Here is a 27133-nt window from a genome sequence, read left to right on the forward strand (position 1 = left end):
TTAACAGATATGAAAGGAGTCTAATTATGTCTACTAAATATATATATATTTTTATTTTCCATGGCAATAGATCATCTGATGATGGAGTTTCTGGCATTGAAAAGCTTGATGACCTTCGCTGCTCTGATCCTTTCTTCTGTGATTCCTGTGGAAACTGAAGTGGTGAATTCACAGAGTTCTTTCTGCATCAGATTCCATCCGACGTCCAGGGATCTTGGAGAAAGGAAACGTCTCGGAAAGGTGGAGATACAAACCCATCTGCCAGACGTTCAAGAACAGCGGAACGTTTACGACACGGTCAACAAGAGTCCAGTATTTTCTGCCTCCAAATATAGAGGACACAGAGCCGGGAGACCGGAGAGTTTCTGGATGATTGAACCACAGGTATGTTTTTTTGTTTGACAAGTCGATGACCTTTCACTTAAGGGACTTTGTGCAGAATTATTTAACATATCAACAGATATGTCAATGATTTGTAGGGGTTGGGATTTGAAATTAAATGACACCTGGGTTTCAAACCTCTTTCAATATAACCTGTTTCCTAAATCACAATGTCCTCTCCAAACAACTGTTGCTGAATATTACCCTCACCTTAAAAACGTATCTTTATTTATCATAATGCTGCATTCAAATACTCTTAGAAGATGTAGAAATCCCACTTGACATTGACAAAAACATTTCTGTTACAGGAAGTTACATTGTTTTAAAAATAAAAGTAGCAAAAAATATTATGTCTGACTGGGAAGATCTGCCACTGAGAAAATATCAAAACTCAGGATATAAAACGCAGGATAACGTAAAGCAGGATGTTTTGTGAAATTTAAGTCAAAACATTTCTTGTTTTTTTTTTTTCTCCAAAGAGTTTTTGCGGCACTAGTGGCTCGTATTTTTTCCACAGTAGGCAGACAGGAAGGAGGGTTAGGAGAGGGGGGAAGACATGCGGTAAAGGTCGTCGGGTCCGGGAGTCAAACCCGCGACGTCCGCGTCGAGGACTAAGGCCTCCAAACATGGGGCGTGCTAACCCCTTGCGCCACCACAGCACGCCCCAAAACATTTCTTGTTTTGTTCTGATTTTAAAACAAACGGAAATAAGAAACATTTCACATAATTTTGAATATGTGAAGGACTTTCACACAAAAAGACTCGTTTTTACATTAGCCCTCCATCCACACACTTACTTACTTACTACATAAAATACATAAAGACCCAACAAAGAATATGACTGTGATCATATCAGGTGGTTTCCCTTCAGCAGCTTCCTGGATTGATTGTTGAGTACAGCAGTAGCTCTGAAGTCGTCTCTGCAAATCAAAGTTTTATTCCAGTTATTCATCGATTTACAAGGACAAGTTTGTTTGTATCTTTTTATAGTCAATCTATAACCACACCTATATAAGTGAGACATCATTGAATAGAGTTAAAACGTCAATTAATGTAAATGTGACCACAAGTAGGCAGTTATATCATTATATTTATATTTAATTCATCTTTAATTTTGTGGTCTTTCCAGCTGTGATTAAGACAAGCACATTGAAAGTGAAGACTTTTTGGAGGCCTCTTATTGTCCTGTTTGTTTTCTATGAAACTCACAGAAATATAAATCAAACAAAAACTTGGGAGTTTAATTTTTGCTTAACCGACTGATTAAAAAAATAAAAATAGAAAAACCCAACAGGAAATGAAGTTCAGAGTCACCAAACTAACAGAAAAAAAAACATCCAAATTGTCAGACCCTGAATTTATGACTCTGTTAAAGAATTTCAGCTTTTAAAAAAAATAAATATGAAAGTGTTGTGTTGGAGCCTCTACAATGTGAAACGAATGTAAAAACATCTGTCTTACTGTTTGAGTGTCCAATCTGAACTGTTGCGATTTATATTTGAATCCATGTTTTTGCCTGTTTACCTGCGTTTGTCTTCGGCAGCTCTCTGTGTGGGAAGGTGACGTCAGTGTAGGACACGTCAGCATCCACTTTAGCTGCAGAGCAGAATTTTCTACGTCAATTAAACAGCAGCTGGTTTCCAATATAGACATTTCATTAAATCAACTTAGTCCTATTGTAGGAGGGAAAGGATAAATATTATAGAAAGTGTTTCATTTGTGCCTTATTGGTATTATTTAGATTTTAATACATTTTCTTATTAGTAGGAATGGATGGTATTGATCCTCTTGGTTGGTGATTTCTCTCCAAGTTTTCAAGCGCTCAAAAAAACCCACATCCGTACTATTTGGCAAAACAATAGTTTTTTTTGCTAAGTGTAATCTGCATTAAAAAAAGTCACTTGATTTATAAGAAATGAGGCTGACCTCTGATCTTCCTCCTGAGGCACAGCAGCATCCCACAGACAAACAAGAGGCAGGTGGCAACCACAGGAAGTAACACGTATATGGGATGAAAGTGAAAGGAGTCTAGCTCGCATCCTTCGGCGACATACGAGTGAGGGGGGGGAAAAAAACAGTTTGGTTTAGAGGTTAGAAAAAAAAGCCAAGAATGAGTGGATGACTCCCACCAACGCGTTCATCAGAAATGCACTGAAACTCATCGCGATATTTCCATCCCACCTCTGACTGACAGCCAGCTCTCTGGGGATTCCCCTGCTCCAGTGATGCTGCATTTGTAGAGACCCTCATCAGACTCGGAAACATCTCGGACTGCAATGCTCCCAGTCGAGCTGCTTCCGATCAGGAGGCCGTTTTTGTAAAACTTGGTGAAGTTGGAGGAGGAAGAGGCGTCGCTGTGGATGCAGCGCAGAATCACTGCGTCCCCCTCGGCTACAGGAAGGACGGGACTCTGCAGGATCACAGGGCCATCTGGGCGACAGGCAGGAATAAATAATACATTACACTTCACAATTAAAGGCTCCCTCAAAGTAAATTATCCTGACAGAATTATCTCTGGGTAAAATAATAATTCCCAACAAATCTACCCACATAGCAGTGTTATTTTATTTTTGTCGTTCGCACATGCTATATATATCCTGCCGAAACAGCAGCAGACACATGCAAGTCCATTTATGGGTCCCATCAAAACTCAAAACAGACATTTTATAGATACTTTTTTATTTTTCTGCTGAAAATAGTATTTGCTCCAATTTACTGAAGTGCAGGACATGAGTACATTTATATAGCTAATCCATGTAGCCATGTAATTCATCATCATTTGAAGGCAGAAGATTTAAGGATTATTTTATAAGAGGTGAAATAATAATAATAATAATAAAAAACATTTGATGTAAGTAGGTGAAAAAAACCCTAAAATTATGGATGAATGTGTATCACTCAATTTATATTGAAGCCTCTGAATCAAAGAAACACCAAAAAAATCACTAAATAAATCTAAATATCACTTAAAATAGATATTTTGAGTGTATTTTTTGTTTGTTTACATCACAAAATCTTCAGCAGATAATGTTCAGTGATTCTTCTGCTTTAAATCAGTTTTGTTGGACCAAAACTTCAGTAATGTGCCCTGAATATATAGTCAGCCTCAGACATTCCTCAAACTGTGACAAAATCAGACCAAAAGAAGAATCTGACGGGTCGGTCCTGCCAGTTTCATAATGACCTGTCAGGAGACTGTAACAAACATGTTTTCTCCTCTTTGATAGAAACAGACCAAGTCGTAGTTTTCCTTTACCCACCTGTCACAGTGACATTAATGACCTCGCTGCATGCTCCGGTTCTCAACTCACACCAGTACCGTCCGCTGTCAAACAGGTAAACGGCATCTATTACATGCTGCGACCCATTTCTCTTTCCCCAGTCTGCCGTTTCGTTGCCGGCCGTGTTTCTCTTCACCGTCCAGTCGGGAGAGTTTTCACTGTCCACACAGCTCAGCGTAACTGATTCATACGGAAAGAACTGAGATCTGTTTGGGAAGATTCTCACAACAGCTGAAAGGGAAAGGAGGAGAGTTACTGTCTGAGTTTAGAAAGGTTTTAGCAACTTCTAGAACTGCTTCTGCTCAGTTACCACATCTTAGGTTCTGCTGGGCTCTTACACTCTCCAAGTGTTCTTCTTTTGCCTTTTCACCAGCTTCCCTTTTATGTGTTTCAAATCCTCCTGTTTTTATACAAGCATTTTCGTTTTTTGTTGTCCTTGGTTAGGTTCTGATCGAGAACAATGAAACACCAGAAAACCCAACACCAGATACATGTGTTGACTGACTGTTGCTTTGGCCAGTTCCAGTACGATAAATGAACATATGTTTTCACGCCTGCATTTCGATCCCTCCATCATATCTCATAAGAAAATTCAAGCTTTCATTCTGGTCATAAAGCCTTTTTTTTTTTTAGCAATAGAATTCTAATATTTGCAATATTTTCAAATGATTATAAGAAAAACAAGATGTAGTAAAGTTCAAAATGGATTCATCGAAGCTGTTTCTCTGTGTGACGGTGTCCATGTCATAAGCCGTAGATACAAAAACGGATTTGACGCTTTTATTTTATAACTCAAGGTCTGTGGTGATCCGGTGTTAAGTCTTCACTCACACAGCAGTTGACAGGGTTCCTGCAGAGCGAGGTTAGACTGTGGCAAAGTGAGGAAACGTGTTTAAACACAGTCGTCAAAACCCGAAACAACACGAGTCAATGATAATTACAGAGGTTTAAAGGACAGATGGTCGAACCGCTGGTTGAGTAGCGCCTGTCATTATAAAACTGGACAGGTCTATTTTTAGAGAATCATGCAAAACACACAAAAAAACCCACTTTGAAGCAGAAACCTGACATCACGGATAAAGTTCGCTCTGTTTTCTTCACCTCTTGTAAAATAAGCACATAAAGTAAAGTCAATAATACATCTAGAACTCACCAACAGCAGCGCAAAGGGCTGTGAAGTTCATGCTTCCTCCCTGCTGGGCGACGACAGACTGAGCCGTCTGAAGAGGTGTCACCAGCTACACCCTGCTAGTACAGGATGTGAACTCTTTTTTTAAAAAAAAAATCTTTTTCTTTTTTATGAAACAGCAATTAGACATAAACATTAGATCAACTTTTGTTGTCGACTTAGCGAGAATGTGAGGAGGTCTATCTACCTGGAACAATTTTACCTCCTACGATGATGTGAAAGGGTTAAAGTAAGAGCTACTGAATGTTTGAGGGAATAAAAATGAATACATAACAAAAATCAAGAAATGATGCCTAAAGTTGTTTTTTTTTCCTCCACAGCGTACAATGATCTTCTGGGTAAATCATCTGGTCAAAAAAAAAAAAAGTGCGTTCCTGTATGCAAGTTAATGATAATGCATTAAAGTTAATGACACTTTATTTTTGTGTTTCAACAATGTAACTTAAACAGACATTTATTTGTTTTTGTGTCTAAAAGCAGAAAATAGTTTAAGGTTTAGCTATAACATTTTTTTATTGATATGAAGCTCTAATTTATCTACACATTAGAAAGATAGATTAGATTTTAGTCAGTAGTTTCACAGTCAATAATTCAAAGCCATTCTTTGGAGATCGTTTGACCTTTGTTTTTATGTTCTATGGAGACAATTTATCACATGTCATTGGCCTTTTCAAAGGAAAGACTCTTGGTGCCAGGATGTAGCGAAAATACTGATTTCCACTTGTGGGTCAACTGGAAAACTCGATGGTGATGAAAGCCTGTCTCAGAAAAATGAAGGCCTTGTTTAGTTCTGTTCCTTCTGACTGGTTTAAATAGCAGTAATTTGTTTTGTTATGTAACATTTGTGTGCACATACTTTCACCGAAGTCCAGCAGTTGTATCTTGGCTTAAATAGAAGAAGACAAATTGAACAGTAAATTGTGACAAGGATCCCGGGAGCCTTTTTAAAAAAGCCTTTTTATTTTCCTGGTGTCCACCAGAGGGCGCAATGGGACCGCCTCGTTGAGAGTGAAGACATGTCCACTGATTACGGCAGGCCGTTTTAAATTAAATTCGGTTTTACTGTCGTTTTTATTTGAAATTGGTTTATGACCAGACGTATTAGTAAATGAGGATTATCTATAATTATATTTTAGCTTTGCAAAAATACCTATTTGAGATATACTTGATTACAATCTGACTAGTAGAAATTATGCCAGATTTACCATTGAGTTTAATGAGTATTAAATCGGTCTGCCTTAGAACCGCTGTAATGTTAAACAGCCCGGAGGATGCACACTCTGTCATCACCATGGATAATTGGACAAGCTGAAGTTGATTTAAGTTTACTGAAAAGAGGAAGACAACTGGAAAAGAAAGAGGTGGAAAGTTAAAGAATATGCAGAATATGTACAAATATATACAGATGCTTCCAAAATGTCAAATGACAATATAGGAATAGCATTTATAATTCCGGATTTAGATATTATGAGAAATAAAGGAATAACAGATAAGTTGACAGTGTATACAGGTGAATTAATGGCTTTAGAATGGATTGAGGAAACAAGAGGGGAAGAGTTTATAATTTGTTCGGATTCAAGTAATTCATTAATAAGTATTTTAGAACTAAATTCAGAATCAAGGGAACATATTATATTTTTATATTAATCATTCAATTTTTAGGACTAAAAATGATGGGTCTCGGGTTAAATTAGTTTTGGATTCCTGCCCACACTGGAGTGAGAGGAAATGAGCTGGCAGGTAGTTTAGATAAGAATGCAGCAAAAAAAAAAAAAAAGTGTATTGTTGATTTAAATATTAAAATAAGCAAAAATGAGGTTAAAAATATTAGTAAAATGTACATTAAGGAAAAATGGCAGGAACAGTGGGACAGAGGAAGCAATGCAAGATTTTATTATAGCATCCAAAAAAAGTTGGAGAATTTAGGAAATGTAGCAGGAATTTTAAAAAAAAAGAAGAGGATGCTACATCTAGATTAAGGTTTGGACATACAGGTTTAAACAGCACTCTTAAAGTAATTAATAAACATAGTTTTGTAGTTATTGTGGAACATTAGAAACAATGCAGCATATTTTTTTTTAGAATGTAGTAAGTATGTTCAGGAAAGGGAGGTGTTAATTAGAGATTTACCGCCATATAAAAAAAAACAACAACAAGAAGAAACCGCTAAATAATCCCTTTTCCAAAAGGGGGCGGGGACAGTGGCCCTTCCCCTTTCTGTCTGCTGCAGCTTGGTGTTCTTGGAAGGATGAGCACACTGTCATTATGAGACCTTGGGTGTAGCACGGCTTACGTAATGCTGTACTTGTGTTTTCTTTTGCTTGGGCTCATTTTCACCCCAACTCCCCTTAAAGGTAGGTGTTCAGCGATATAATTTCAAATCGTAGCTAATTATTTCTGCTTTCATTTGGCTTAGATTAACATAAACTATTATGAGAGGTTGTTTTAGCGTAAAATTGGCTTCACCACGTTTACGTCCCAAATGTCTGAAATTGTTTTACGACTGTGGACATGTTAAGGTAGGGTGACCATATTTTCATTTGGGAAAACCAGGACACCTTGGAGCGGATCTCTGTTCCCATGCACAGAGATGTCTGTGGCACGCACTCACTTAACATAGGCCTACGTAATCCTACAATAACACGATATTTACAGTTGGTTTATTAAAAAATGATTTTCAGCAAAAGTCAACAGCAATAACTCCAATAACAAATGATCATTTTATTCAAAATGTATTTATTAAAAAAAATGCTTAACAATTCCTGTAATGAATGAATAGCACAATGAAAGAAATAATGTCTCATCTAAACATCCCTCACTTAACAATAAAAGTTAACAATAACTCTCAACTCCCAATAACACATGATACTCAGCCTCAGTAATGAACGAAATAATGTCTGTTCTGTAGGCTATTGGAAAAAATAAATTAACAAATGAGCTAATTAACAAAAAAAATACCTCTTGTGTAGCAAAAATAACTCAAAATGTACCAAAAACGAACAAACATATCAATAGACTATCTTTACTTTCCTGCTTAATCCTCGTCTTCCTCTTCATTCGGTTTTTCTTCCTTGTCCTTGTTTGCCCATTTATATTTTGCTGCAGAGCTGATCTTTCTCAGCAGTTTCTTTTTAAACAATGAACTGGTGCAGTCCATAGATCGATAACTGTTCTGATGTTTCACTGTGTGGAATGACCATGCAGCCTCCGCTGCATTCACTGCATCCTCGTTCCCTGGTTTGACAAAGTACTGTGTGATCGAGCTCGCACTACTCTCACCTCGGACAGCTGTTTTGTGTTTCTCGGCGTCCAGGTGGCTTTTCGGATCCCTTGCACCTCCATTGGACACCGAGACATATGTGCCTGCTTTGCACACTGTGCACAAGGCCTCCCATTTTGTCTCGACCCGGTCTGAAAGCGGGGGAAACTCTTTTGTAAATCGTCGGTAAACATACATTTGCGTTTTGGCATGTTGTTGGCGTATTGACAGCAACGCTGTCTATCTTCTGATTAAGAACAGGGCTGCCCGCACTGACGCGGCTCAGGGATTACGTCACACGCAGGGCCGTGCGCAGTGCCCTAGTGCCTGTAAATTTAATGGTCCAATGAAGGTCATTTAAAAAACAGGACATTTCCTCACTTTCTAAAAAAAACCCGGGACGCCCGGGACAGGACGTGAAATACGGACATGTCCCGGGAAATACGGACGTTTGGTCACCCTAGTTAAGACATCTAGTTGTCGGAGCGTGCCGTGGTGCCGTGGTGGCGTAGCGCGGCCCGTGTTTGGGGCCCTTTACGTGGCCGTCGCGGGTTCGGCTCCCGGACCCGGCGACGTTTGCCGCATGTCTTCTCCTTCCCTGTTTCCTGTCGGCCTACTATTATGTGAGGGACACTAGAGCCCACAAAAAGACCCCTGGAGGGATAAAAAAAAAAGATATCTAGTTGTATTTTGACTTGGCAAAACCCATTTGAGGTGTCTCCAGTTACATTACTTTCTACATAATTCCAGTTCAGGATATTGTAAATATATTTTTAGACGTGAGATATTAAATATTTGACTACAGATAATTAAATTGCAGAAATCTTGAAAAACAATAGGCAAAAAAAAAACAGATGTATAAAACTGTATTTTTGACTAACCAATTTAAGCATAAATTTCTTAATAATTGATTATGTGTAAATATAATGTAATATGTATCATTTTTTTGTGTTATACTGTGTGTAAATATTGTATTGCTGATTATTTTGGGAGGGTTTTCGATTGACATTGACATTTTTCGCCAGGTTACTTAATTGAGTTTTGGGGGAAAACGACAACAACAACAACAAAAGCTCAAATGCTGCACTTTGTGCTGCCAGCTGCTTTCTCAGCTGTTGTGCTAATGAACACATTAGCTGAGTTGCATTCAACTCAGCTAATGAACACATTAGCTGAGTTGCATTCAACTCAGCTACGGAACGTTGCGTTCATTAGCTGAGTTGCATTCTGTTGTGCTGGTTTGTGCAGCAAAGATTTTCATTTGTGCAGCTGTCATTTTAAAGATATTAAGAAAAAAGTTCTAGGGGTCATCAGAGGTCAACCAGCCCCCCCGACCTTCTTCAAATGAGACGAAATGGGTGTCAATCAACTCGGCTACGTTTGTGCTGGTTTGTGCAGCAAAGATTTTTGTTTGTGCTGCTTCGGTTTTGAAGATATTAAGGAAAAGGTAAAAGTCAAAAGGTCAACCAGCCCCCCCACTTTTATTATTGTGTCTATTTAATTTGACAAATGTGTACAGGGCTTTTGGTGTTAGCTTTTCATCAAGTTGTTTACTGAGCTCTCTCCATGTCCCATCACTTGGAGTTGCAATGTTACCATTTCGTATGACTGTGTTTTTTGAAGCACAGAGGACTTCAGTTACAGCTTTTTGGGGAACCAATGACTTCTTTGGCATCTGTTTAGCAAAAATGAAAATAAATTAAAAAATCCTGTTAGTTAATTATGTTGAAATATTTCAAATATGGCAGACAATCAATAGGTTATAGCTGTCATTCATAATCTTCAGAATACAGTATATAACTTCCGTATTTGTTCTAAATGCCAAATATTTTTGCATTACAGTATGTTACAGATTATCTATGAAAATCAAAATAAGGACTCCTCTGTCTGTCTTCTCCCAGTGCTTCCACATGTACATGCATATACTATATATCCATCCATCCATCCATTTTCCAACACCCTTATCCCTAATGGGGTCAGGAGGTGCTGGTGCCTCTCTGGCTAACATTTCAGGCAAGAGGCAGGGTCACCTGGACAGGTCGCCAGTCCATCGCAGATAAACACACACATTACAGAAATCAACACATTATATCTGTCTGTCTGTCTGTCTAGATATATTTTCCTAGGTATAACGTTAGATCGGGTTCGTTCCTGCCGTGTGGTGTCCAACAATGGGCACAAAATAATGGCTACAAGTCCAGTTAACTAATTTTAAAACCAGGCATTAATCAATGCTTTACTACAATCTACCTGCAATGCATGTGGCTAGTGTCAGCGTAAAGTCCTGACTGAATGAAAATCATTAGAACCTATTTACGTCACATTAACGAAGAACAGCTGAAAAGTTACCAGGTTTATCAACTGCAGTAGCAATTTCGCTCCAACTCCTCCTCTTGTCATTTCTATATTCTTTGCATGTTGAATAAACATTAATGTTGTTTCCACGTATCATCTCTAATGTCCGCTGGACTTCGGGTTGCGCCGTGTCAGCTGTTTGGGATTCCCCGACGGAATTTCCCCTCAGAAAACACGGAGGAGAATCCGCGCTTTCTGATTGGCTGCCTGTCACATTCAACAGGCTGCGTTAAGATCCCAGTCGGGGAAAATCCCTGATTTAGATCGGAGCGGCAACAACGATCTACCGTAACACACCACACAATCTTAGAAAGACCAACGTTTTAAGATTGTTGTAAGGGGAAAAATAGGAGCAAAAATCATGTAGTGTGAACTATTGCATCAGGAAGTTGATGTGCCCATTTTCTCTATTTAAATCTAATTATTACTGAAGGGCAACATAATATACAGACTTCATAATCTGCACTCTTTTGGTTGAATGCAGTATTTTTTTCCACTTTGGCTTTATGTTGTTTAGTTGTTTTTTTTCCAGTACATTTTTTGTTAATGGAGACTGAGAATCTATTTTATTTTTGTTTTTGGTTGTTTTGTTTATTTTGTTTATCAGTTCCAGTGTTAAATATTCTTTTGAAAATAAAGTGCATCTATCTTTGGCAGGAAATCACATGCATTATTACATCATTTCCATTAAATCAGCGTAAAAAGGTCTTCAGACAATATTATCGTTTATCGCAATAATTTTTTGAGACAATTAATCGTTGAGCAAAATTTGCTATCGTGACAGGCCTAATTAAAATCATCTTTTCATTCCCTAAAACCTGGGTCCGCTGTGTCCGCCTCATTCAACCGCATATCATGACACTATAGAATAACTTGGCACTATAGAAAAGTAATCTTGTGGTTTTTTACAGAAAGCATCTGGAAAAGAACCGTACAAAAACATAGGGGTAGAAGAATAATAGTTTGTGTTGCTTTACTGACACAAGAAGATAAGATTTCTTTCATCCATTGTTAGGTCAATATCAGGTAACAAGCTCGCGTCAACCAGTTGTTGCTGCTCAAGGTGATGATGTCATCCTCCAGTGCCTCGTGGAGCCTCCATTGGACATGGTGGACATGACTGTGGAGTGGTCAAGGCCTGACGCCAAACATCGGCCAAAGGGAATGGAGTACGTACATCTTTACCGAGACAACCGTGAGGTTCTGGACATGAAGAGCTCGTCGTACCACGGGAGGACGGCGTTGTTCGCAGGCGGCCTCAGACACGGCAACATATCCCTCATCATCACCAACGTCACGACTGCGGACGAAGGGACGTACAAATGCTTTGTCCCAAAGCTACATGGCAACACCAAATCCTCAATTGTTCACCTTATTGTTGGTGAGTTGAAGTCGTGAGATAACTCCTCATCCATCTTCGTCTGAGTCATCCGCAGCTTTTAGATGCAGTTCCTGATCTAACTTCCCTCACCAGCAGCGACTCAGCTCTGCGGAGGCCTGTCATTCATTTGATCCAAGTTTCATTAGGGATGCATCTAAACGTTGTAGGGTGGTGGCGCTCGAGGGCTGGACTTGGGAACCCCTGCTGAAATGCATAGAGAAGGGAAAAAACAACGGTGAGAGTAGCACTCCGTGTTGTGCTGCTGATCACATGGTTAAACATGCGAACCTTTTAGTTGAATAAACTGTGGTCTGTTTGTCAAGTGATAGTCGAGGTATCCACCTGTTCTTCTGACATAGTTAAGTTGTCTGAATTGCTCCAAATGCCCAATGAAACTATTTACTACACCGATTATGAACAGTTTCATGGGAAATGCTTTATAACCCGTGTTTAAATTGTTTTTTTTTTTCCCCTCCCTGTCCTTTCAGATCAAAACTCTAATCTCAAACCACCTAAAACCATTACTTCAGAGACACGACTCCACCCCGAAGCAAAGAGGCAGAGTGTTCTGAACGGTGAGCAAAAGCCATCGTTTTAAATTACCCTTCAGTTTTAATTGTTTTCATCCCCACTAGGGATGTAGCGGTACATTTAATTCACTTTTTTGAAAATGGAAAATTAAGGGATTGGGTTGCAGTCTAAACTAAGTATTCCCATAAAGACGATTAAAGACAATTATCTTTCATCCGAAATGGAAAGACTGTCTAATCTACATCCTTCTGTGTTGATGTTGTTGTGGAGTGCTTCAGATGATTGCTTAATCTTCTTGTTTTCTTTTGCGGCACTTCTAATGCAAAGTGCACATGATGAGCCAAACCGGTAAACAAAAACACATTGCTTCATGTGTTTTTGTAGCTTTAATCACTACAGAAAAGTAATCTTGTGGCTTTTTACAGAAAGAATCTGGAAATAAAAAACGTCCAAAATTATAATGGTATATTTCTGAAACAGAAACATTTTCAGAAAAACGGTTTCTGTTTTTCTGAATCAAAACAGAAACGGTTCTCTGTACATTTCCATAAGATGGATTGCTGTATTTCTGTTTCTACCACGTCAAAAAACCAAACTCGATGCACTGCTGCTTCAAAAACCACCTGGCTGATCTTTAAGCTTCCCCCATCCCCCATCCATTAATAACCAGTAACTGGTCTTTGTTTTAATAACCAGTAACTGGTTATTAATGGGAATCAATTAATAAAGGTACTAACAATCTTGGCTTCTTTGAAATCAGACTGCCTTTAAGTTTTTTGCCTTTTAAGTAATGCATTTCTTGTGTGACTGCATGTATCTTGAACTAACGTTGTTGCCTGTGTGGTTCAAGGTAAGCATGTGAACGTTCACACCCTTAATGCTTAAAATGTAGCTAGTCTAGCGGCTAATCCTAAGCTTTGTGTCTGGGCTGCTGTTTTTACCCAACTTTTCATGTTATCTCATTTATGTGTTGTTTACATTGTCTTCCAGTCGGAACAGAAAATGACGGATTATATTTTCCTTGTCTTTGTTTTCTTTTTTTTCCTGCCAGGCGGTGGGTCCTGTTCCAGAAGCTTTGCTCCACTTGTTGTTATCTGCATCTTGCTCATCTTCAACACTTGAGTTGCAGGATACTTACTCATAGTATGAGTTATGTGCCATACTCATACAATGTGCCAATGGCACATATTGTATGAATATGTGCCCTACTCATACAATGAGCTAAGCACATTCTGAATGTGCTTAGCTCATGGATTGCTAATGGAATATAATTTAAGCTTGTAATTTAAGGGAACATTTGTGATTGTATAAAACGCCGTTTAACTGTTAAGGCTTTAGGACATTGCTTTAGCAAAGAAAAATAAAACAATGTTGTTTATTGCAATACGGAGATAAAGCACTCTCCTTAGCAATCATGCAACAATCAAACATGAGACGTACTTGTGATTTGCACTCATATGCCCAAACTGATTTGAATTTCATAATGTCTATTTTTAAAGTCTGTAGCAACAGTCACAGAAATGCCCTTTAGCCCACATGATGTGGTCAGATTATTTTTTTTGCTGGAATGCTCTTAGAGCCGTTGGAACTCCACATCTAAAACTAAATAGAACAATTATTTTTCCAAGTTTTCAGTTTAAAAATGTGTCCATAAAAATGTTGCCATTTTCTTTAAGGAATTTTGTTTTTATTTTCTGCCGTTATTTTCTTCTGCTGTTGCACTTTGTCACACTTTCTCATTTCATAAGCTGAGGCACAAGACTGCATGACTACAGCGTGGTTGCATGACTTGGCCTTATTCTTAGTTTTTTTGACAATGTTTCTTCAGAACAAGTTGATTACGATGTCATGAGACATCGCAATCAAAAGTGGTACTTTTGTTTCAGTTTGGCCTGGAGGGACTTTTCCAGTCTTGTGCTGCTAGAAAGCTTTCCTTAATAAAACCCTGGGACTGACTTCAGCATGTTGTCCTCAGCAGGTTTTAAATAAAGGTACACATTTGTTCAAACCATATTTTCTTCCCATTGTTTTTCTCTGTGAAGGTGAATAAGCATATTCGGGTTTCTCCCTATGTTTGTAAATAGGGAAAAAAACCCAGCGGAGCACAAGCTAACACAAAGGCTCAAGAGACGGAGGCGACGTTGTTTTTCACAACAAAATGTTTTGTGGGAATCATTGTTGAGTTTCAACTGTACGAGAAAAGTTTTAATAAGTTTCGGTGCTTGCCCATATGGGATCTAAAAATTCCAGGTGGTTGCCAAACAATTACCCCAAAAATACCGTAGAGCAGGGGTGTCAAACTCAATTTCACTTCAGCATATTGGCCACCCTCAACGGGCCACATTGACAGTATAAATCAGGAATGCCCAAGTGCAGTCCTCCAGACTGCAACTTTTAGATGCGTCCCTGCTAAAACATACCCCACACAAAAAGTTGACTTCCCTCATTAGCAGCAACTCAGTTCTGTAGAGGCCTATGAATGAGTCAATGATCCAGGTGTGTTAGAGAAAGAACGCATCTAAAGTTGCAGAGTGGTGGGTCTGGAAAACTAGACTTGGGCAACCCTAGCATAAATGTATGAAAATACAATGTTAAAAATAAATTAAACACCTCATATTATTAAATAACTGATTTTATGTATTCAAGTTTTAAATATTACATTTGAGTTTACATGGATGTAAAATTACTGTTCAGTTTAAAAATTAGCATATTTTTAAACTGAGCAGTTTAAAAATAAAACTGCTCAGTATTTTTAAACTGCTCAGCTAAACTTCGCTCTTTAGCTTGTTAGCTTGTCGATGTTTCAGTTTTATTCGCTGGGAAATTTAATCTTTGTCTGCTTTAAAGATAAGCAGACAAAGAATAAAAACAAGTTTTGATATTAACTCTCAACTTCATTCACAAAACGTTTTCCTTATTTATTACACAACGAACATGTATTTCACATAAAATTCATTATTGAAAACATCTGTTCGCTCAGATAGGTGCTTCCAAACGTGGACAAAACACGAGCTGCATGGAGTCGAAGCTGCGGCATCAAATCAGGGGGCAGGAGACGGTAAAAGTCCTCGATTGAAACATCACGGAACTTCGCTCTTTAGCTTGTCGATGCTTCAGTTTTATTCGCTGGGAAAATGAATAATCAGCTTGAGGTGACTCTGCTGCACTCTAGTGGCGAGAAGCCGTAATGTTGGCTGGTAAGAATCGGAAGGCATTATGGGAGATGTAGTTTGTAGTCAATTCGTGCTCAAAACTTATTTGAAGTCAATCAATGGGGCTGTAAAACGGTGGTGGGGGGAGAGGGCCACATAAAATGACGTAGCGGGCCACATGTGGCCCGCGGGCCTTGAGTTTGACACATGTGCCGCAGAGTAAACATGGTCATTTTCTTGAAGCAGTTAAAACTGTTGAAGAGTTATTAAAGCAAAAGTGAAGCAAACATTTTTAAAAGAACAAAAGAGATGAAATCATTTTTGTAAGGGTCAAGAATCTGAACAAAGAATCAATACAGACACGAGGACTTTCCCCTTGGCTTATCATGAAAATACTTACTTCTTAAATTAACAGCAAGGGGAAAGTTTTATAGACTTTGGCAATAAATGAATTCCTCAGGCAGGAAATACGAATTGGTTAAAACCTTTATTTAATCAGTTGTTTAAATGTAGTTGGTATTGATATTTAATAAATTTGTAGCATATTTACTCAGACCAGACATCCGTGCAGACATCCAGCAAACGCTATGCAGGCATCATGCGATGTGAAACGTATAGACTAAGAGACTAAACGCACTGCAGGGTGGATTCCTACAGCACTTCAATGCAGAACTGAAACAGTAAAAATAAAAGCAAAAGTAGGAATACAAGGATAAAACCTATGAGTTCACATTTAAACAAAATAAAGGAGTTGCGCACACAGTGATTACTGTCGGGAGAATGAAACCAACCATGCTCAAGATCTGCTTCTGTCAGAAATAGAAATTAAAAATGAACTGCTTCTATACCACAAAATGTAAGGAAAGGTTGTTCTGTCTACTATACAATAAACTCAGAATTGATACTTATATTTTCTCTTGATTCTTCATTTTATATTATCTTTTAGGTATCTGGAATGTAATTACAGATGATCGGAGGAAACTGATTTTAAGCTGAAATGGCCTGCCATACATGACTTAAGGGTCTCATTAAGATAAATCTTTATTGTCATTGTCACAAGGACAACGAAATTCAAAAAGTGGTACAAAAATAGCACTTTTGATTACGATGTCTCGTGACATCGTAATCAACTTATTCTGAAGAAACATTGTCAAAAAAACTAAGAATAAAGCCAAGTCATGCAACCACCCTGTAGTCATGCAGTCTTTTAATTCGCAAAACAGCTGATATTGATTCTGGCCACTGCTAGGTGACAGTCAAGACATATTGACATATTGACAAAATTCCCTTTTTTTGCTTTTCAAAAAACATGCATCTTTGACTCTGTTCCCAAGAGTCTCTTGGAACCAGAGTTATTGCCCTCTGACTGAAACGATGATGGTTATTATGCAATAATCGTGTTGCAGTTTCCATTTTGCATCAGGAGGTGGCAGCAAATAACTTATTTTTTTTCAATCAAAAATGGCTGATCTCAGTTCAGATAGTATCTGAGGGACATTTCTGATTAGTGTCCCTGGAACCAATTTAATTTAAATAAAGTATTTTTAATTATCCTTTTTTTTCATTTCCTCCAGTTTTAGTAATATGGAGGAAGGGTTAGGGTAAAGAATATTATTATGATACTCAGTGATGGGGTAGTTACTTTGAAAATGTAACTTTAATCAGATCACTGATTACTCATTGAAAAAGTAACTTAGATTACTGACTACTTGATTTGGAAAGTAACTAAGTTACATTAAAAGTAACTTTTTAAGTTACTTTTAGCAGCTGCTAACAGCAACGCTCTGCCTCCTGTGAAAATTACATTGATCTTTGCCAATACTTAATTGTAAGCTATTGTATAACAGTTACATCAACAATGTGTCTCCACTTATAAGGTTGAACTGAAGGGGAGATTTTTTAATGGTTACAACAGTACAAAAAAAAAAAAAAAAAAAACCCGAGTAATTTGTGTGGTCCATTGTTTCAGAGTTCAGGTCTGGCACTTCTTTCCTGGTGTTTTAATATAAATTGTCAATTCAACTGACATTAAAAATTATAAATGTGTCAAATAATGTGTGTTTCAAAACTCTCTGAATTGTTGTTTGTGCTAAGCTAACATGGTTGTTGCAGCTGCAGGCAGCAGCTGTGTTTTCAGTGAGGATGAGGATGTTGAGCTTGATGATGGATGTGTGAGATGTTCTGCTGCCGTTTCCACCACAGCCAATCAGACTGGATGGAGCAGGTTCATGTGAAGCAGCAGAATCCTGCAGACATACAAGTTTTCTTCCTGGATGGATCACCGGACATTCAGCCCTTTTCTGGAACTCTGACAGAAATGACTACTTAATAGCACCATCTGCTGGCCACTATCTGTAAGCACAAGTCACTGACAGAAGAAGTCTGGTGGGAATTTTGTTTTTTCTCACTGGGATGTTGCAAACCTCAGATGTTTTGCATCTTCAGCTGATTAACATATGAACACAAATGTAAAAGTATAACACTTCTGATTATTGCAGAGATATAACATTAATACACCTTTAGCATTGTAAAGCTGCAAAAATGTGATCATCATCACAACATATAACAACAAAAATCAAATGTTATGAGTCGAACTCTTGCAGAATAAACCAACAGAGTTATCCACAGCTTTTATTAACCTGAGAACAAACTGGAGCTTCTGTTGCTGCTGGACTCCAGTTTCCTGTAAACAGAGAAAGTATTTTTTTTACAAATCAACCTGATACTTCTGCTGGTGTAGTATGTCAGAAAATGTGTACTAGAAACATGTGCTGCTTAAAACTGTAGTTAATTCTGTGTTACTGACACCAGATCAGGGAATCTGAGCCAGTATCAAGTGATGCACAAACACATGAATCCTGTGCAAATAATATCTGTGGATCACAGAGGAAGCAAGTTGATACAAATGTTACTCTGGCAAGAGCTCATTTATTTTGACACACATTTTCAATTCAAGAAAAACAAACAAATAAAAAAAAATACAATTACAATACAATTCAAATTCAATCAACAACATCTGGAGTTTCCACAAAGAAATAAAATAAAACAAAATGTACAAATAAAATAATGTAATAGCAAAAAAATGAAAGTCTAATCCTAAATTAGCAAAACCAAACTGAATAAAACATTCAGTTTACAACACACAATAAACACCAACGTTTGTCAGATACAAATATTTTCTTAAATACTAATGTCTCTAGTTATAACTGTCACAGTTATCAAGGAGATTAAATTTGTCGCATAAAAATACAAATTTATGAGGAAAAAAAAATACTATACCGAACATTACCCAGATACCAACATGGCAATGGTGCCTATAACATTGACTAATGAAGTAATTTAAACAAATCCAAAATCACAAAGGCTCCAACAACAACAATCTACAGACGGAGATCAAAACCCAGTAAAAATTTGTCCAAATCACAAACATAAGTTACACGAAACACTTTAAAACTACTCTCAATATATTTATATAACATTTTAAAGAAGCTGTTTTTATGGCCTTATAAGAGTTGTCTTTTATCCTATCTGTGGATCAGAGGAAGCAAGTTGATACAAATGTTACTCTGGCAAGGGCTCCTTTATTCTGAGCCGCGCATGCGCAGAGCCAGGAAACTCGTTCTCCCTGTTAGACCCACAGCGGCATGAGAGCGCCCCCACTGGCAAGAAGATACATGCACACAACAAACACGTCTATATACATAAGAAGAAAAAATAGAAAAAAACGAAGATAAAAGACAAGACCAATTCTGATTCAAAAATAAGGCGTGCATTATTATTATTATTTTTTAAAACAGTTTCTCAACCAGCTACATCTGCTTTAAAAATGTAAAATAAACCCACCGGACTATAAAGACTTGAAATGAAAGATGATATTATTTATCCTAAACCAGAGTCCAAGACAGAAACTGGAGCCACATTATAGTTTAATTAAAAAACAGCATGTTATCATTGGCAGAATAAGAAAGTTCTGTTACAGAAAAACAGACAGATGAGATAAAATCATGAAATCACAACTAAACAACAGAAATCTTATTAGAACTGCTGAATGTGGCAGCAAATTTTCCTAATTGAAGAAAAAATGATCAGTAACAATCTAATCAATCAGGTGTTTATCTGACCTTCATGCTGAGCTGTAATTATCTGGTCTCACATTAACGTAAACAGAACCTACTTCTGGATCAGGAGGTCTCTCTGGTAAAAGTGAAACATGGATACATAGAAAACATACATTAGTGTTTCTCCTCATATGTTTAAATAGTTTAATATCACTCTCTGAGTATTTGACAGCTGAGGATTGAACTGATTCACATGTAATCAGTCACCTTTAATAACTTGGTTGTTTTATTTCATATACGTTACCATTTCCAGTGGCTCCACGGTTATGGATTGTCTCATACACAGACGTGGTGCCTACAGTAAATATAAAAAATGTCAAAGAAAAGCTTGTATCTGAATGCAATTATGTAAAATAATAAGATCTATTTTGTAGATGCATAGATATTATGTTTATCATTTCATTCCTGATGGAGATAATTGTCAGGTTGTTACAACTTTGAATTGTTTTTATTAATCAAACTCATAGTAATAATATAATTATATGTTGTCATACTGAGCAGCAGAACCATAATATCTGTAGATTAATTAGGACATAAACATTAAGCTCAGCAAACAAAATATTCAGGTGTTTCACTTTGTTGTTTTGTGTTTGTCAGAAGGAATGACTCTTAAAGTAGACACTTTGAGATTTTTATACATTTAATAAAACTGTGTTATTATGAAGAAAAAAGTTACAACAAAGTGATGTTATGTCCAAATTAATACTGATGTTTATTCTGTGACTAACCATGCAGCAGAAAGCTGTAATCACTTTCAGTCTGGTTCACTCCATGATTAGTGGTCGGCCTCTGGCTGCTGCTTTCAGACTGAAATGACCTAAAAATATTAAAGTGGATAAAATTTAACTATGAAACAAAGATCAAGAGTTTATGACTAAGATGAAAGAACAGATATTTCATTCTGACCTGATGCAGCTCAAATCTGGAGAAGATAAAAAAAGCCATTTAGATCATCGACAACAGAATTAAAATGATGAACCGAATTTCAAAAGTCATATTTTAATACATGTGATTCAATAACACATTATTTCAGGTTAGAAGCAATAAAATGAGAAGAAAATGTTCTGACCTTTGGACCGTCTGCAGCGCCACAACAAGAGCAGGAGGACAATGAGAACGATTCCACTAACTGGTCCAACGATCAACATCACAGGAAATGAAGAGATGACAGGACTGGATACAGTTACTGGAAAAACAATAAATCATAAAACATTTAATTTAGTCCTCATTTTATTCAACAACAACAGAAACATTTTATTAATTTGTTTATTAAAGTTACAAACTGCAGCTTTAACTTGATATTGTTAAATTGTGATTCTATGTATTGAAGTAATAAAAAACATCTGTTCATCTCAGAGGACAGATCTATCCCACCTGGTGGGTTTAATAGGGTGCAGGTCATTTGTCTGACTTCTATTTGTATAATGCACAATATTGTAACTACTATTTTATTGTGTTTATATGTCTATAATTATAAGACATTCCTCTGGTTATTATCTTTCATTAGAGCCTCAGTGATGACTGTATGTTGAATCACTGAGGAGTTTCAGTCATTTGAAGTTTATATATCAGACGTTGTCCAGTTGTTGTCCAGATGTGCCATTTCTCAAATGAAACTTCACATTAAATATCTGGAGAACATAGAAAAACACCCACACACATGAACATGTCCATTTTTTTTTTTGCACGATTTTGATTAATTTTTAAATCCACAAACAGAATACTTAATTCTACATTTTCATTTTATTGTCCAGTCCAAACATTCAACACTCAATGTTACATAGAAATAGACATGAAAAGTCTTGGCAAAGCAAAAACTTTCTTATTTGTTTGTGTCACAAACTTAATAGCTGCATATTAATTACAGTTGAAGGATTTTTGACTGCAAAAATAAAAGTATATATAAATATTTTGGCATCTTAATATAGAGACCAAGCTTTTGCATTTACTCCAAATGGTTCAAGAACAGCAGCAGCTTTAATTTGGTTAAATCTTTTCAGGCGTTTTTGATCATTTTGATGTGGCTGTTACAAACTGTGGTTATTGAGTGGTGAGGACGACGTGGTGGACCCAGGTTGTAGAGCAAATGATGATGGTTTTAATGAAGAATTCACAAAATACAAAGTCCAGGCAGCACAGGTGAGCAATAAGGCAAAGAGCTCAAACACTGGTAGCAACTGGAATACAAACTGGACTCGAACGAGGGAAAGGTAGACGACACATGACTTTAGACTTTAGACTAGGACCCGACAGGGAAACACAGATGGGATTAAATACACAGGGAAGGTAATCAGGGAACAATAGAGACAGCTGGGAGAAATCATGGCCAGAGAGACGGGAACTAAATTAACACAGAGAATAAAACCACATCCTCACAGTGGCCAGTTAGAACATGTTTTACTTTAATTTTGCTGAAAAAAAGTTATCTACTGTTATGTTTGAGGAAGTAGTGATGTAACTGTATCAGAGATTATAATGTCCTAAGAAACTAATATGAGCTTGAATGAATATTGGTGTTATTAGAGGAATCCTGCTGCATTTAGTTTTGCTGATCTATCCTCACAGTTCAGACCAGGTCAAACAAACTTGGATCACAACAATGAGCTGCTTAATCTAAACAAAAAGACATCCATCCATCCATCCATTTTCCGTTCACCCTTGTCCCTAATGGGGTCGGGAGGGTTGCTGGTGCCTATCTCCAGCTACGTTCCGGGCGAGAGGCGGGGTACACCCTGGACAGGTCGCCAGTCTGTCGCAGGGCAACAAAAAGACATTTAAAGAAAATAAATCTGACTGAAATAGTTCAACACTCAACTTGTTAACTCCTAGAAGTTTTCTGTTTTATTCTTTAGATAAAGAACAACTTTGGGAACAATGTGCACATAGCAACACAAATTATATCAGTTGTGGTTTTATTATTGTAACTTGTTAAAGGAAGTGAACAATAAAAATCAGCTCCTTGTTTTCTGCAGTTAAAAATTCATAACTCAAATGAGGACTAGTCAGTTTTATTCTGGTCTGTCCAAGGAAGAAACTTCATTTAATCCAACATATGAGGAAAACATTTTTTCTACAATCTGTTCAGAAAAAAACAACAATTAAATCCCCTGTTATGGTTTCACTCCACTGTGTTGAAGAATGCCAGTCATCTCTGCTTCTACACTGACACATGTAGTTTCCACTGCTGGACTCAGAGACAATGAAAGTCCAGTCTTTACTGTCTGTCCTCTGTATTATTGACCCAGATCTCCTCCATTCACACGACCACTCAGTAGTTTCTCCTCCCTGGACCTCACATGTCAGAGTGATCGACTCACCACTGAAGACATGAGAATCGTTTGGTTGTCGAGTCACTAAAACCTTGTTGGAAACTGTTTACATCAGATATGGGCAGAAAAATTAAATCACATAAGAAATTATAATTTCATAGTTCTAGTTTCTAACAGTCTTAAAGAAAAAACTTACACATTATTTCAATTTTGTTCTCATGGCTTGAATAACTGTAGAATGAAGGATTTCCTCTCTTTCCATCACACTTATAGATTCCTCCTTGTGTCACAGTGATTTCTCTGTTTTCTTCATTATTTCTGATGAATTCAACAAAAGAAGAATCTGAGGTCCTCCTGAACCATCTGTACTTCCATCCAGCAGAGGGCTCCACTGAGCAGCTCAGAGTCACACTGCCCCCTACTGGTATGGTTGTTGAACCTGCAGTCAGTTTGGCTCCAGGTTTATCTGATGTTATAAAAACAAATAGTATTAGATTTTTATATAAAATACTGCAATTAAAAGCTTATTGTAAAGAGTGATGCTTCTTTCAGATAAGTAAATATGTGAAAAAGCTGTCAATGCATTTTATTGACATTTTTCATAATTATAGATACTTTTTAAAAATTAAAAAATAATTAGTTTGAAATTGTTTCATTAAATAACATGAAAGAGCTCATTCTCTTTCCAGAAAAGATAATGTGGTTATCTTTACAAATAAGAAAACGTATATATTCACATTAAGGTAAATAATATTTCCTTAGTTTTATTGCTCTTTTTCTAACTGGTGGCTCACTTAGCTTCAAAAAAATTTAACCCACTAATTATGTATGTGTCATATTTCAGACAATATTTTATCAACAAAAAAATCTGCTTGAAAATATGAAATAAAATACAAATAGCAAATGCATGTTTTTTTTTTTATGGCTGATATAAAACTTTGTGATTCTTTAAAATATTCAGGTCTTACCTGAGAAAGTAACAGTGACAGTTTTACTGCACTTATTGTCAGATGAACCCTTCCATTGACCACAGCACTGAAATTCACCACTATGACCAGTATACAGACGATCAACTCTGAACCGTTTATCTGACTGATAGCCAACAAATTGTTGACCATTCCTTATGAACTGGTAGTACCAGTCAGTGTCTTGTCCTTCATTCATGTCACAGATAAATGTAACAAACTCTCCAACATAAAAAGTCGACCAGTTGGGCTCAACAGTCAGCACAGGATCTATGAAGAACCAACATTCAGCAAGTTTGTCTTTTGATTTATAACAAAAACACATCAAGCTAAAAATTAAAGAAAAATACAGAATAATATCCGATATAAAAGATAAACTGGATTCTGTTCCTGAGAGGATAAATTACTAAAATACAGATTAAAAGCTGAAGTTACCGAGAGTTTGTCCACAGCAGAGCAGTGTGTTCAGCACTGAAATAAAGGTTGAAAGTTCATCAGCATAAATGATAAATTAATTAAATTAAATCCTCACACTCAGCTGTGACTCTGTTTACCTGTTAAATAAATGCAACTATTATAAAGATATTGAGTATTTATTTGTTCTGATAAGAATAAGATGAAATGTTTTAGTTTATTGTTGTTTTTCTGATGAGTTAAAACTTCATTTTATAAACTTCACATCCTGACTGAAGACAGAACATCTGCAGACGTTCTGCACGGCTACGGAAACTTCACACTCATCTCTACAGGTAAAAAAGTGATAAAAGTTTTTAATGAATAATTTAAGTCTCTTGTATCAGATCATGTTTCATTTTTCATCTTTGTTATATAATATTTTCATTTCTCCCACATTAGTTGTATGGGATATAAAGTTCTGTGCTAAAATCTGATTTTACAATAAACAGCTTTTCAAAATGTTTGCACAGAAATGTTTGAGTTAGTAATTTGTCACTGAAATAACCTGTTTGAAGTTGCAGCAAACACATCAAGAACAAATGGTTATACTAAGTAAAGCTACACAAATACAATGGAAGATAAAGTAGATATTACAGCAGACAAGATGTCAGAGACGATGTTCTTCTAATCTGCATCATTCATACAGATAAAGTGATCTACTTACAGAGTGAGACCAGAACCCTGGGTGAGGTGTTCCCCATCCTGACCTCAACCTGGAACCATGTGTTGCTCTGCTTTGGTCCAATAATGTTCCTTTCATAACATGCTGCCTCTGCAACGTCTCTAGAGAAATGGAGCCGTCTGAAACAGGATCAACGTTTTATCTGAGAATGACGGGACGACGTTTATTTTAAACACTGACATCACTGCACTGAGTTTCTGCTGTGATGTTTCCGCTCCAATAATGAGAAGTTGTGGTAAAAGAAGCAAAGGACTTTTTTTTTTTTCAAAAGAGTTAATAAAAAATAAAATCAATAGATAAGCTTCTTCTGCTTTTTTAAACCATAAAATAAAATTCACTTTAAATAAACTGTAAACAGCATTATTGTAACACATGAATAGTTTAAATGTTTAATCACTTGGTTTGTGTTGCGTGCGAACTCTCTGACAAACAAACCATAAAATCCCCTTTTCATCTAAACACAAGTGATGGTGAGAATGATCTCAACTATCACAGATATATAAGGTCTTAGGTGTGAATAAACAGACATGAGATCAGACAGTGTGAAATAGTTTGGAGTTTAAATAGATTTAAGAAGAAACTCTAAAAATGTACGGAGAGTGAAAAAAAGTTTCTGTGTTTCATTTAACAGCGTCTGTTTGTGAGACAGGAAGAAGGATGGAAAATCTTATTTTCAGCAGAATAATCCTCTAACAATGATATCAGTCAAACCTACACCATACACTGACCTTTAACCTGATCCTAACTTTAGCCTCATCTACAATATGTCATATATTAATTTCTTAGCTCAGCGTAAAGAAGCCGTTAGCAACTCTGCTAACCCAGCATGGGTTTTGGCTGTGAGGTCATGGAAAAGTATTTGGTTTTCTGATGGCTTAATTTGTAGTTTTCTATTCTAAATATTTCACTTTAGTCCAGATCTTCCACCAAGAGACGAGGAAACATTACAGAGTGTCCTACAGAAACTCTATAAATACAATTGCAAATGTGCTGAGCTTCATCTTCAGTGACATCCTGCTCAAGAAGTGTTGACCAAAGAAGCAGAAGTTCTCTTTAATAGTATGAAGACTCAGCATTGCCCTCTTGTGGCAGGCTTTTGAATACAGACTGCAGGCCATTGTTTCAGAGTTTAGTTCTGGCACTTCTTTTCTGGTGTTTTAATCTAAATTGTCCATTCAACTGAATCTAAAAATTGTCCCATTTATTCTAGTTTCAGAAGAAATAATGTGTGTTTCAAGACTCTCTGAATTGTTGTTTGTGCTAAGCTAACATGGTTGTTGCAGCTGCAGGCAGCAGCTGTGTTTTCAGTGAGGATGAGGATGTTGAGCTTGATGATGGATGTGTGAGATGTTCTGCTGCCGTTTCCACCACAGCCAATCAGATTGAATGGAGCAGGTTCATGTGAAGCAGCAGAATCCTGCAGACACAAGTTTTCTTCCTGGATGGATCACCGGACATTCAGCCCTTCACTGGAACTCTGACAGAAATCACTACTTAATAGCACCATCTGCTGGCCACTACCTGTAAGCACAAGTCACTGACAGAAGAAGTCTGATGGGTTTTTTGTTTTTTCCTTACCAAGATTCACAGATTAAATAAATAATGTTCACTGTTGTTTTCAGGACATAAAGTAAAGGAGACTTTTCTTTTCTGTTTTTTATTGTTAATATATTACTTTACATAACTGAAAATTGCATTTTAATTGATTTTGTATCAGGTATTGCATCTCCAACTGCTACTCCACTGTTTTAATTTTGCAGCTCTCTAAAAATAACAATATTGTAAAAAATGAATTGATGTTTGTTTTAATTTTCCTCCTGATACTTAAAACACAGAAAGAGCAAAAACCAAAAACTCCTTTCATTAAAGCACTTAGCTTTTTTTCATTTTTTATTAGTTTTCGGTCATCTATTATTTCTTAAAACAGCCTGCAGGTTTGACAATCTATAAAAACAAAACAAATCCTGAACAAATAATAATAAATTAACACACTGTGATAATTGGAGCTGGTTGTCATTTTTGCCGTTTCCTCCACAGCCCAAACACACTGGATGGATCAGGTTCATGTGAAGCAGCAGAATCCTGAAGACACACAAGTTTTCTTCCTGCGTCAC

The 27133-nt window shown here is 36.9% G+C and overlaps 3 protein-coding genes across 8 annotated transcripts; 1 reads left to right on the top strand and 2 right to left on the bottom strand.

The window, feature by feature from the left end:
- Positions 1-1052: 1052 nt before the first annotated feature.
- On the bottom strand, positions 1053-4882 carry LOC114157343 (low affinity immunoglobulin gamma Fc region receptor III-like). Its single transcript, XM_028038239.1, has 7 exons — positions 4816-4882; positions 3973-4062; positions 3642-3893; positions 2563-2811; positions 2308-2421; positions 1906-1977; positions 1053-1301 (listed from the first exon to the last, which is right to left on the bottom strand). Exons 1-7 carry the CDS (start codon positions 4844-4846, stop codon positions 1249-1251), a joined length of 861 nt encoding a protein of 286 aa, XP_027894040.1. The 5' UTR covers positions 4847-4882; the 3' UTR covers positions 1053-1248.
- A 2198-nt stretch (positions 4883-7080) lies between these two features.
- Positions 7081-19522, top strand: LOC114157050 (CD276 antigen-like). Of its 6 annotated transcripts, none has more exons than XR_003598077.1 (5): positions 7081-7205; positions 11481-11846; positions 12335-12421; positions 14264-14368; positions 14462-14610. XR_003598077.1 is itself a non-coding variant. In XM_028037738.1 (5 exons), the coding sequence occupies exons 1-5, from the start codon at positions 7148-7150 to the stop codon at positions 13497-13499; spliced, it is 603 nt and encodes a 200-aa protein (XP_027893539.1). In that variant the 5' UTR covers positions 7081-7147; the 3' UTR covers positions 13500-14390. The 6 variants fall into 6 exon arrangements, 5 of the variants coding, with proteins under 5 accessions (XP_027893539.1, XP_027893538.1, XP_027893541.1 ...); XM_028037738.1 differs by lacking the exon at positions 14462-14610 and adding an exon at positions 12705-12725 and having other exon boundaries at positions 13429-14390; XM_028037737.1 differs by lacking the exons at positions 14264-14368; positions 14462-14610 and adding an exon at positions 17642-19522.
- On the bottom strand, positions 19291-25144 carry LOC114157043 (leukocyte immunoglobulin-like receptor subfamily B member 3). The gene is made up of 10 exons (XM_028037728.1): positions 25002-25144; positions 24317-24352; positions 23885-24151; positions 23113-23382; positions 22755-23018; positions 20717-20833; positions 20554-20569; positions 20376-20464; positions 19892-19942; positions 19291-19723 (listed from the first exon to the last, which is right to left on the bottom strand). The coding sequence occupies exons 1-10, from the start codon at positions 25036-25038 to the stop codon at positions 19653-19655; spliced, it is 1218 nt and encodes a 405-aa protein (XP_027893529.1). The 5' UTR covers positions 25039-25144; the 3' UTR covers positions 19291-19652.
- Positions 25145-27133: the final 1989 nt, after the last annotated feature.

The sequence above is a fragment of the Xiphophorus couchianus genome, chromosome 14 (assembly GCF_001444195.1).
Source record: "Xiphophorus couchianus chromosome 14, X_couchianus-1.0, whole genome shotgun sequence".
NCBI classification, from domain to species: domain Eukaryota; kingdom Metazoa; phylum Chordata; class Actinopteri; order Cyprinodontiformes; family Poeciliidae; genus Xiphophorus; species Xiphophorus couchianus.

Coding starts and splice junctions, on each gene's coding strand:
- LOC114157343 (XM_028038239.1), bottom strand. CDS start 4,846: ATGAACTTCACAGCCCTTTGCGCTGCTGTTG. Junction 3,894..3,972: donor CCAGCAGAACCTAAGATGTG/GTAACTGAGCAG, acceptor TTTCCCTTTCAG/CTGTTGTGAGAATCTTCCCA. Junction 1,978..2,307: donor CCTCAGGAGGAAGATCAGAG/GTCAGCCTCATT, acceptor TCTGCTCTGCAG/CTAAAGTGGATGCTGACGTG.
- LOC114157050 (XM_028037737.1), top strand. CDS start 7,148: ATGCTGTACTTGTGTTTTCTTTTGCTTGGGCTCATTTTCACCCCAACT. Junction 11,847..12,334: donor AATTGTTCACCTTATTGTTG/GTGAGTTGAAGT, acceptor CTGTCCTTTCAG/ATCAAAACTCTAATCTCAAA. Junction 12,422..17,641: donor GAGGCAGAGTGTTCTGAACG/GTGAGCAAAAGC, acceptor TGGTTGTTGCAG/CTGCAGGCAGCAGCTGTGTT.
- LOC114157043 (XM_028037728.1), bottom strand. CDS start 25,038: ATGGGGAACACCTCACCCAGGGTTCTGGTCTCACTCT. Junction 24,152..24,316: donor CTGCTGTGGACAAACTCTCG/GTAACTTCAGCT, acceptor GGTTCTTCATAG/ATCCTGTGCTGACTGTTGAG. Junction 19,943..20,375: donor TTACAGCTTTCTGCTGCATG/GTTAGTCACAGA, acceptor TATTTACTGTAG/GCACCACGTCTGTGTATGAG.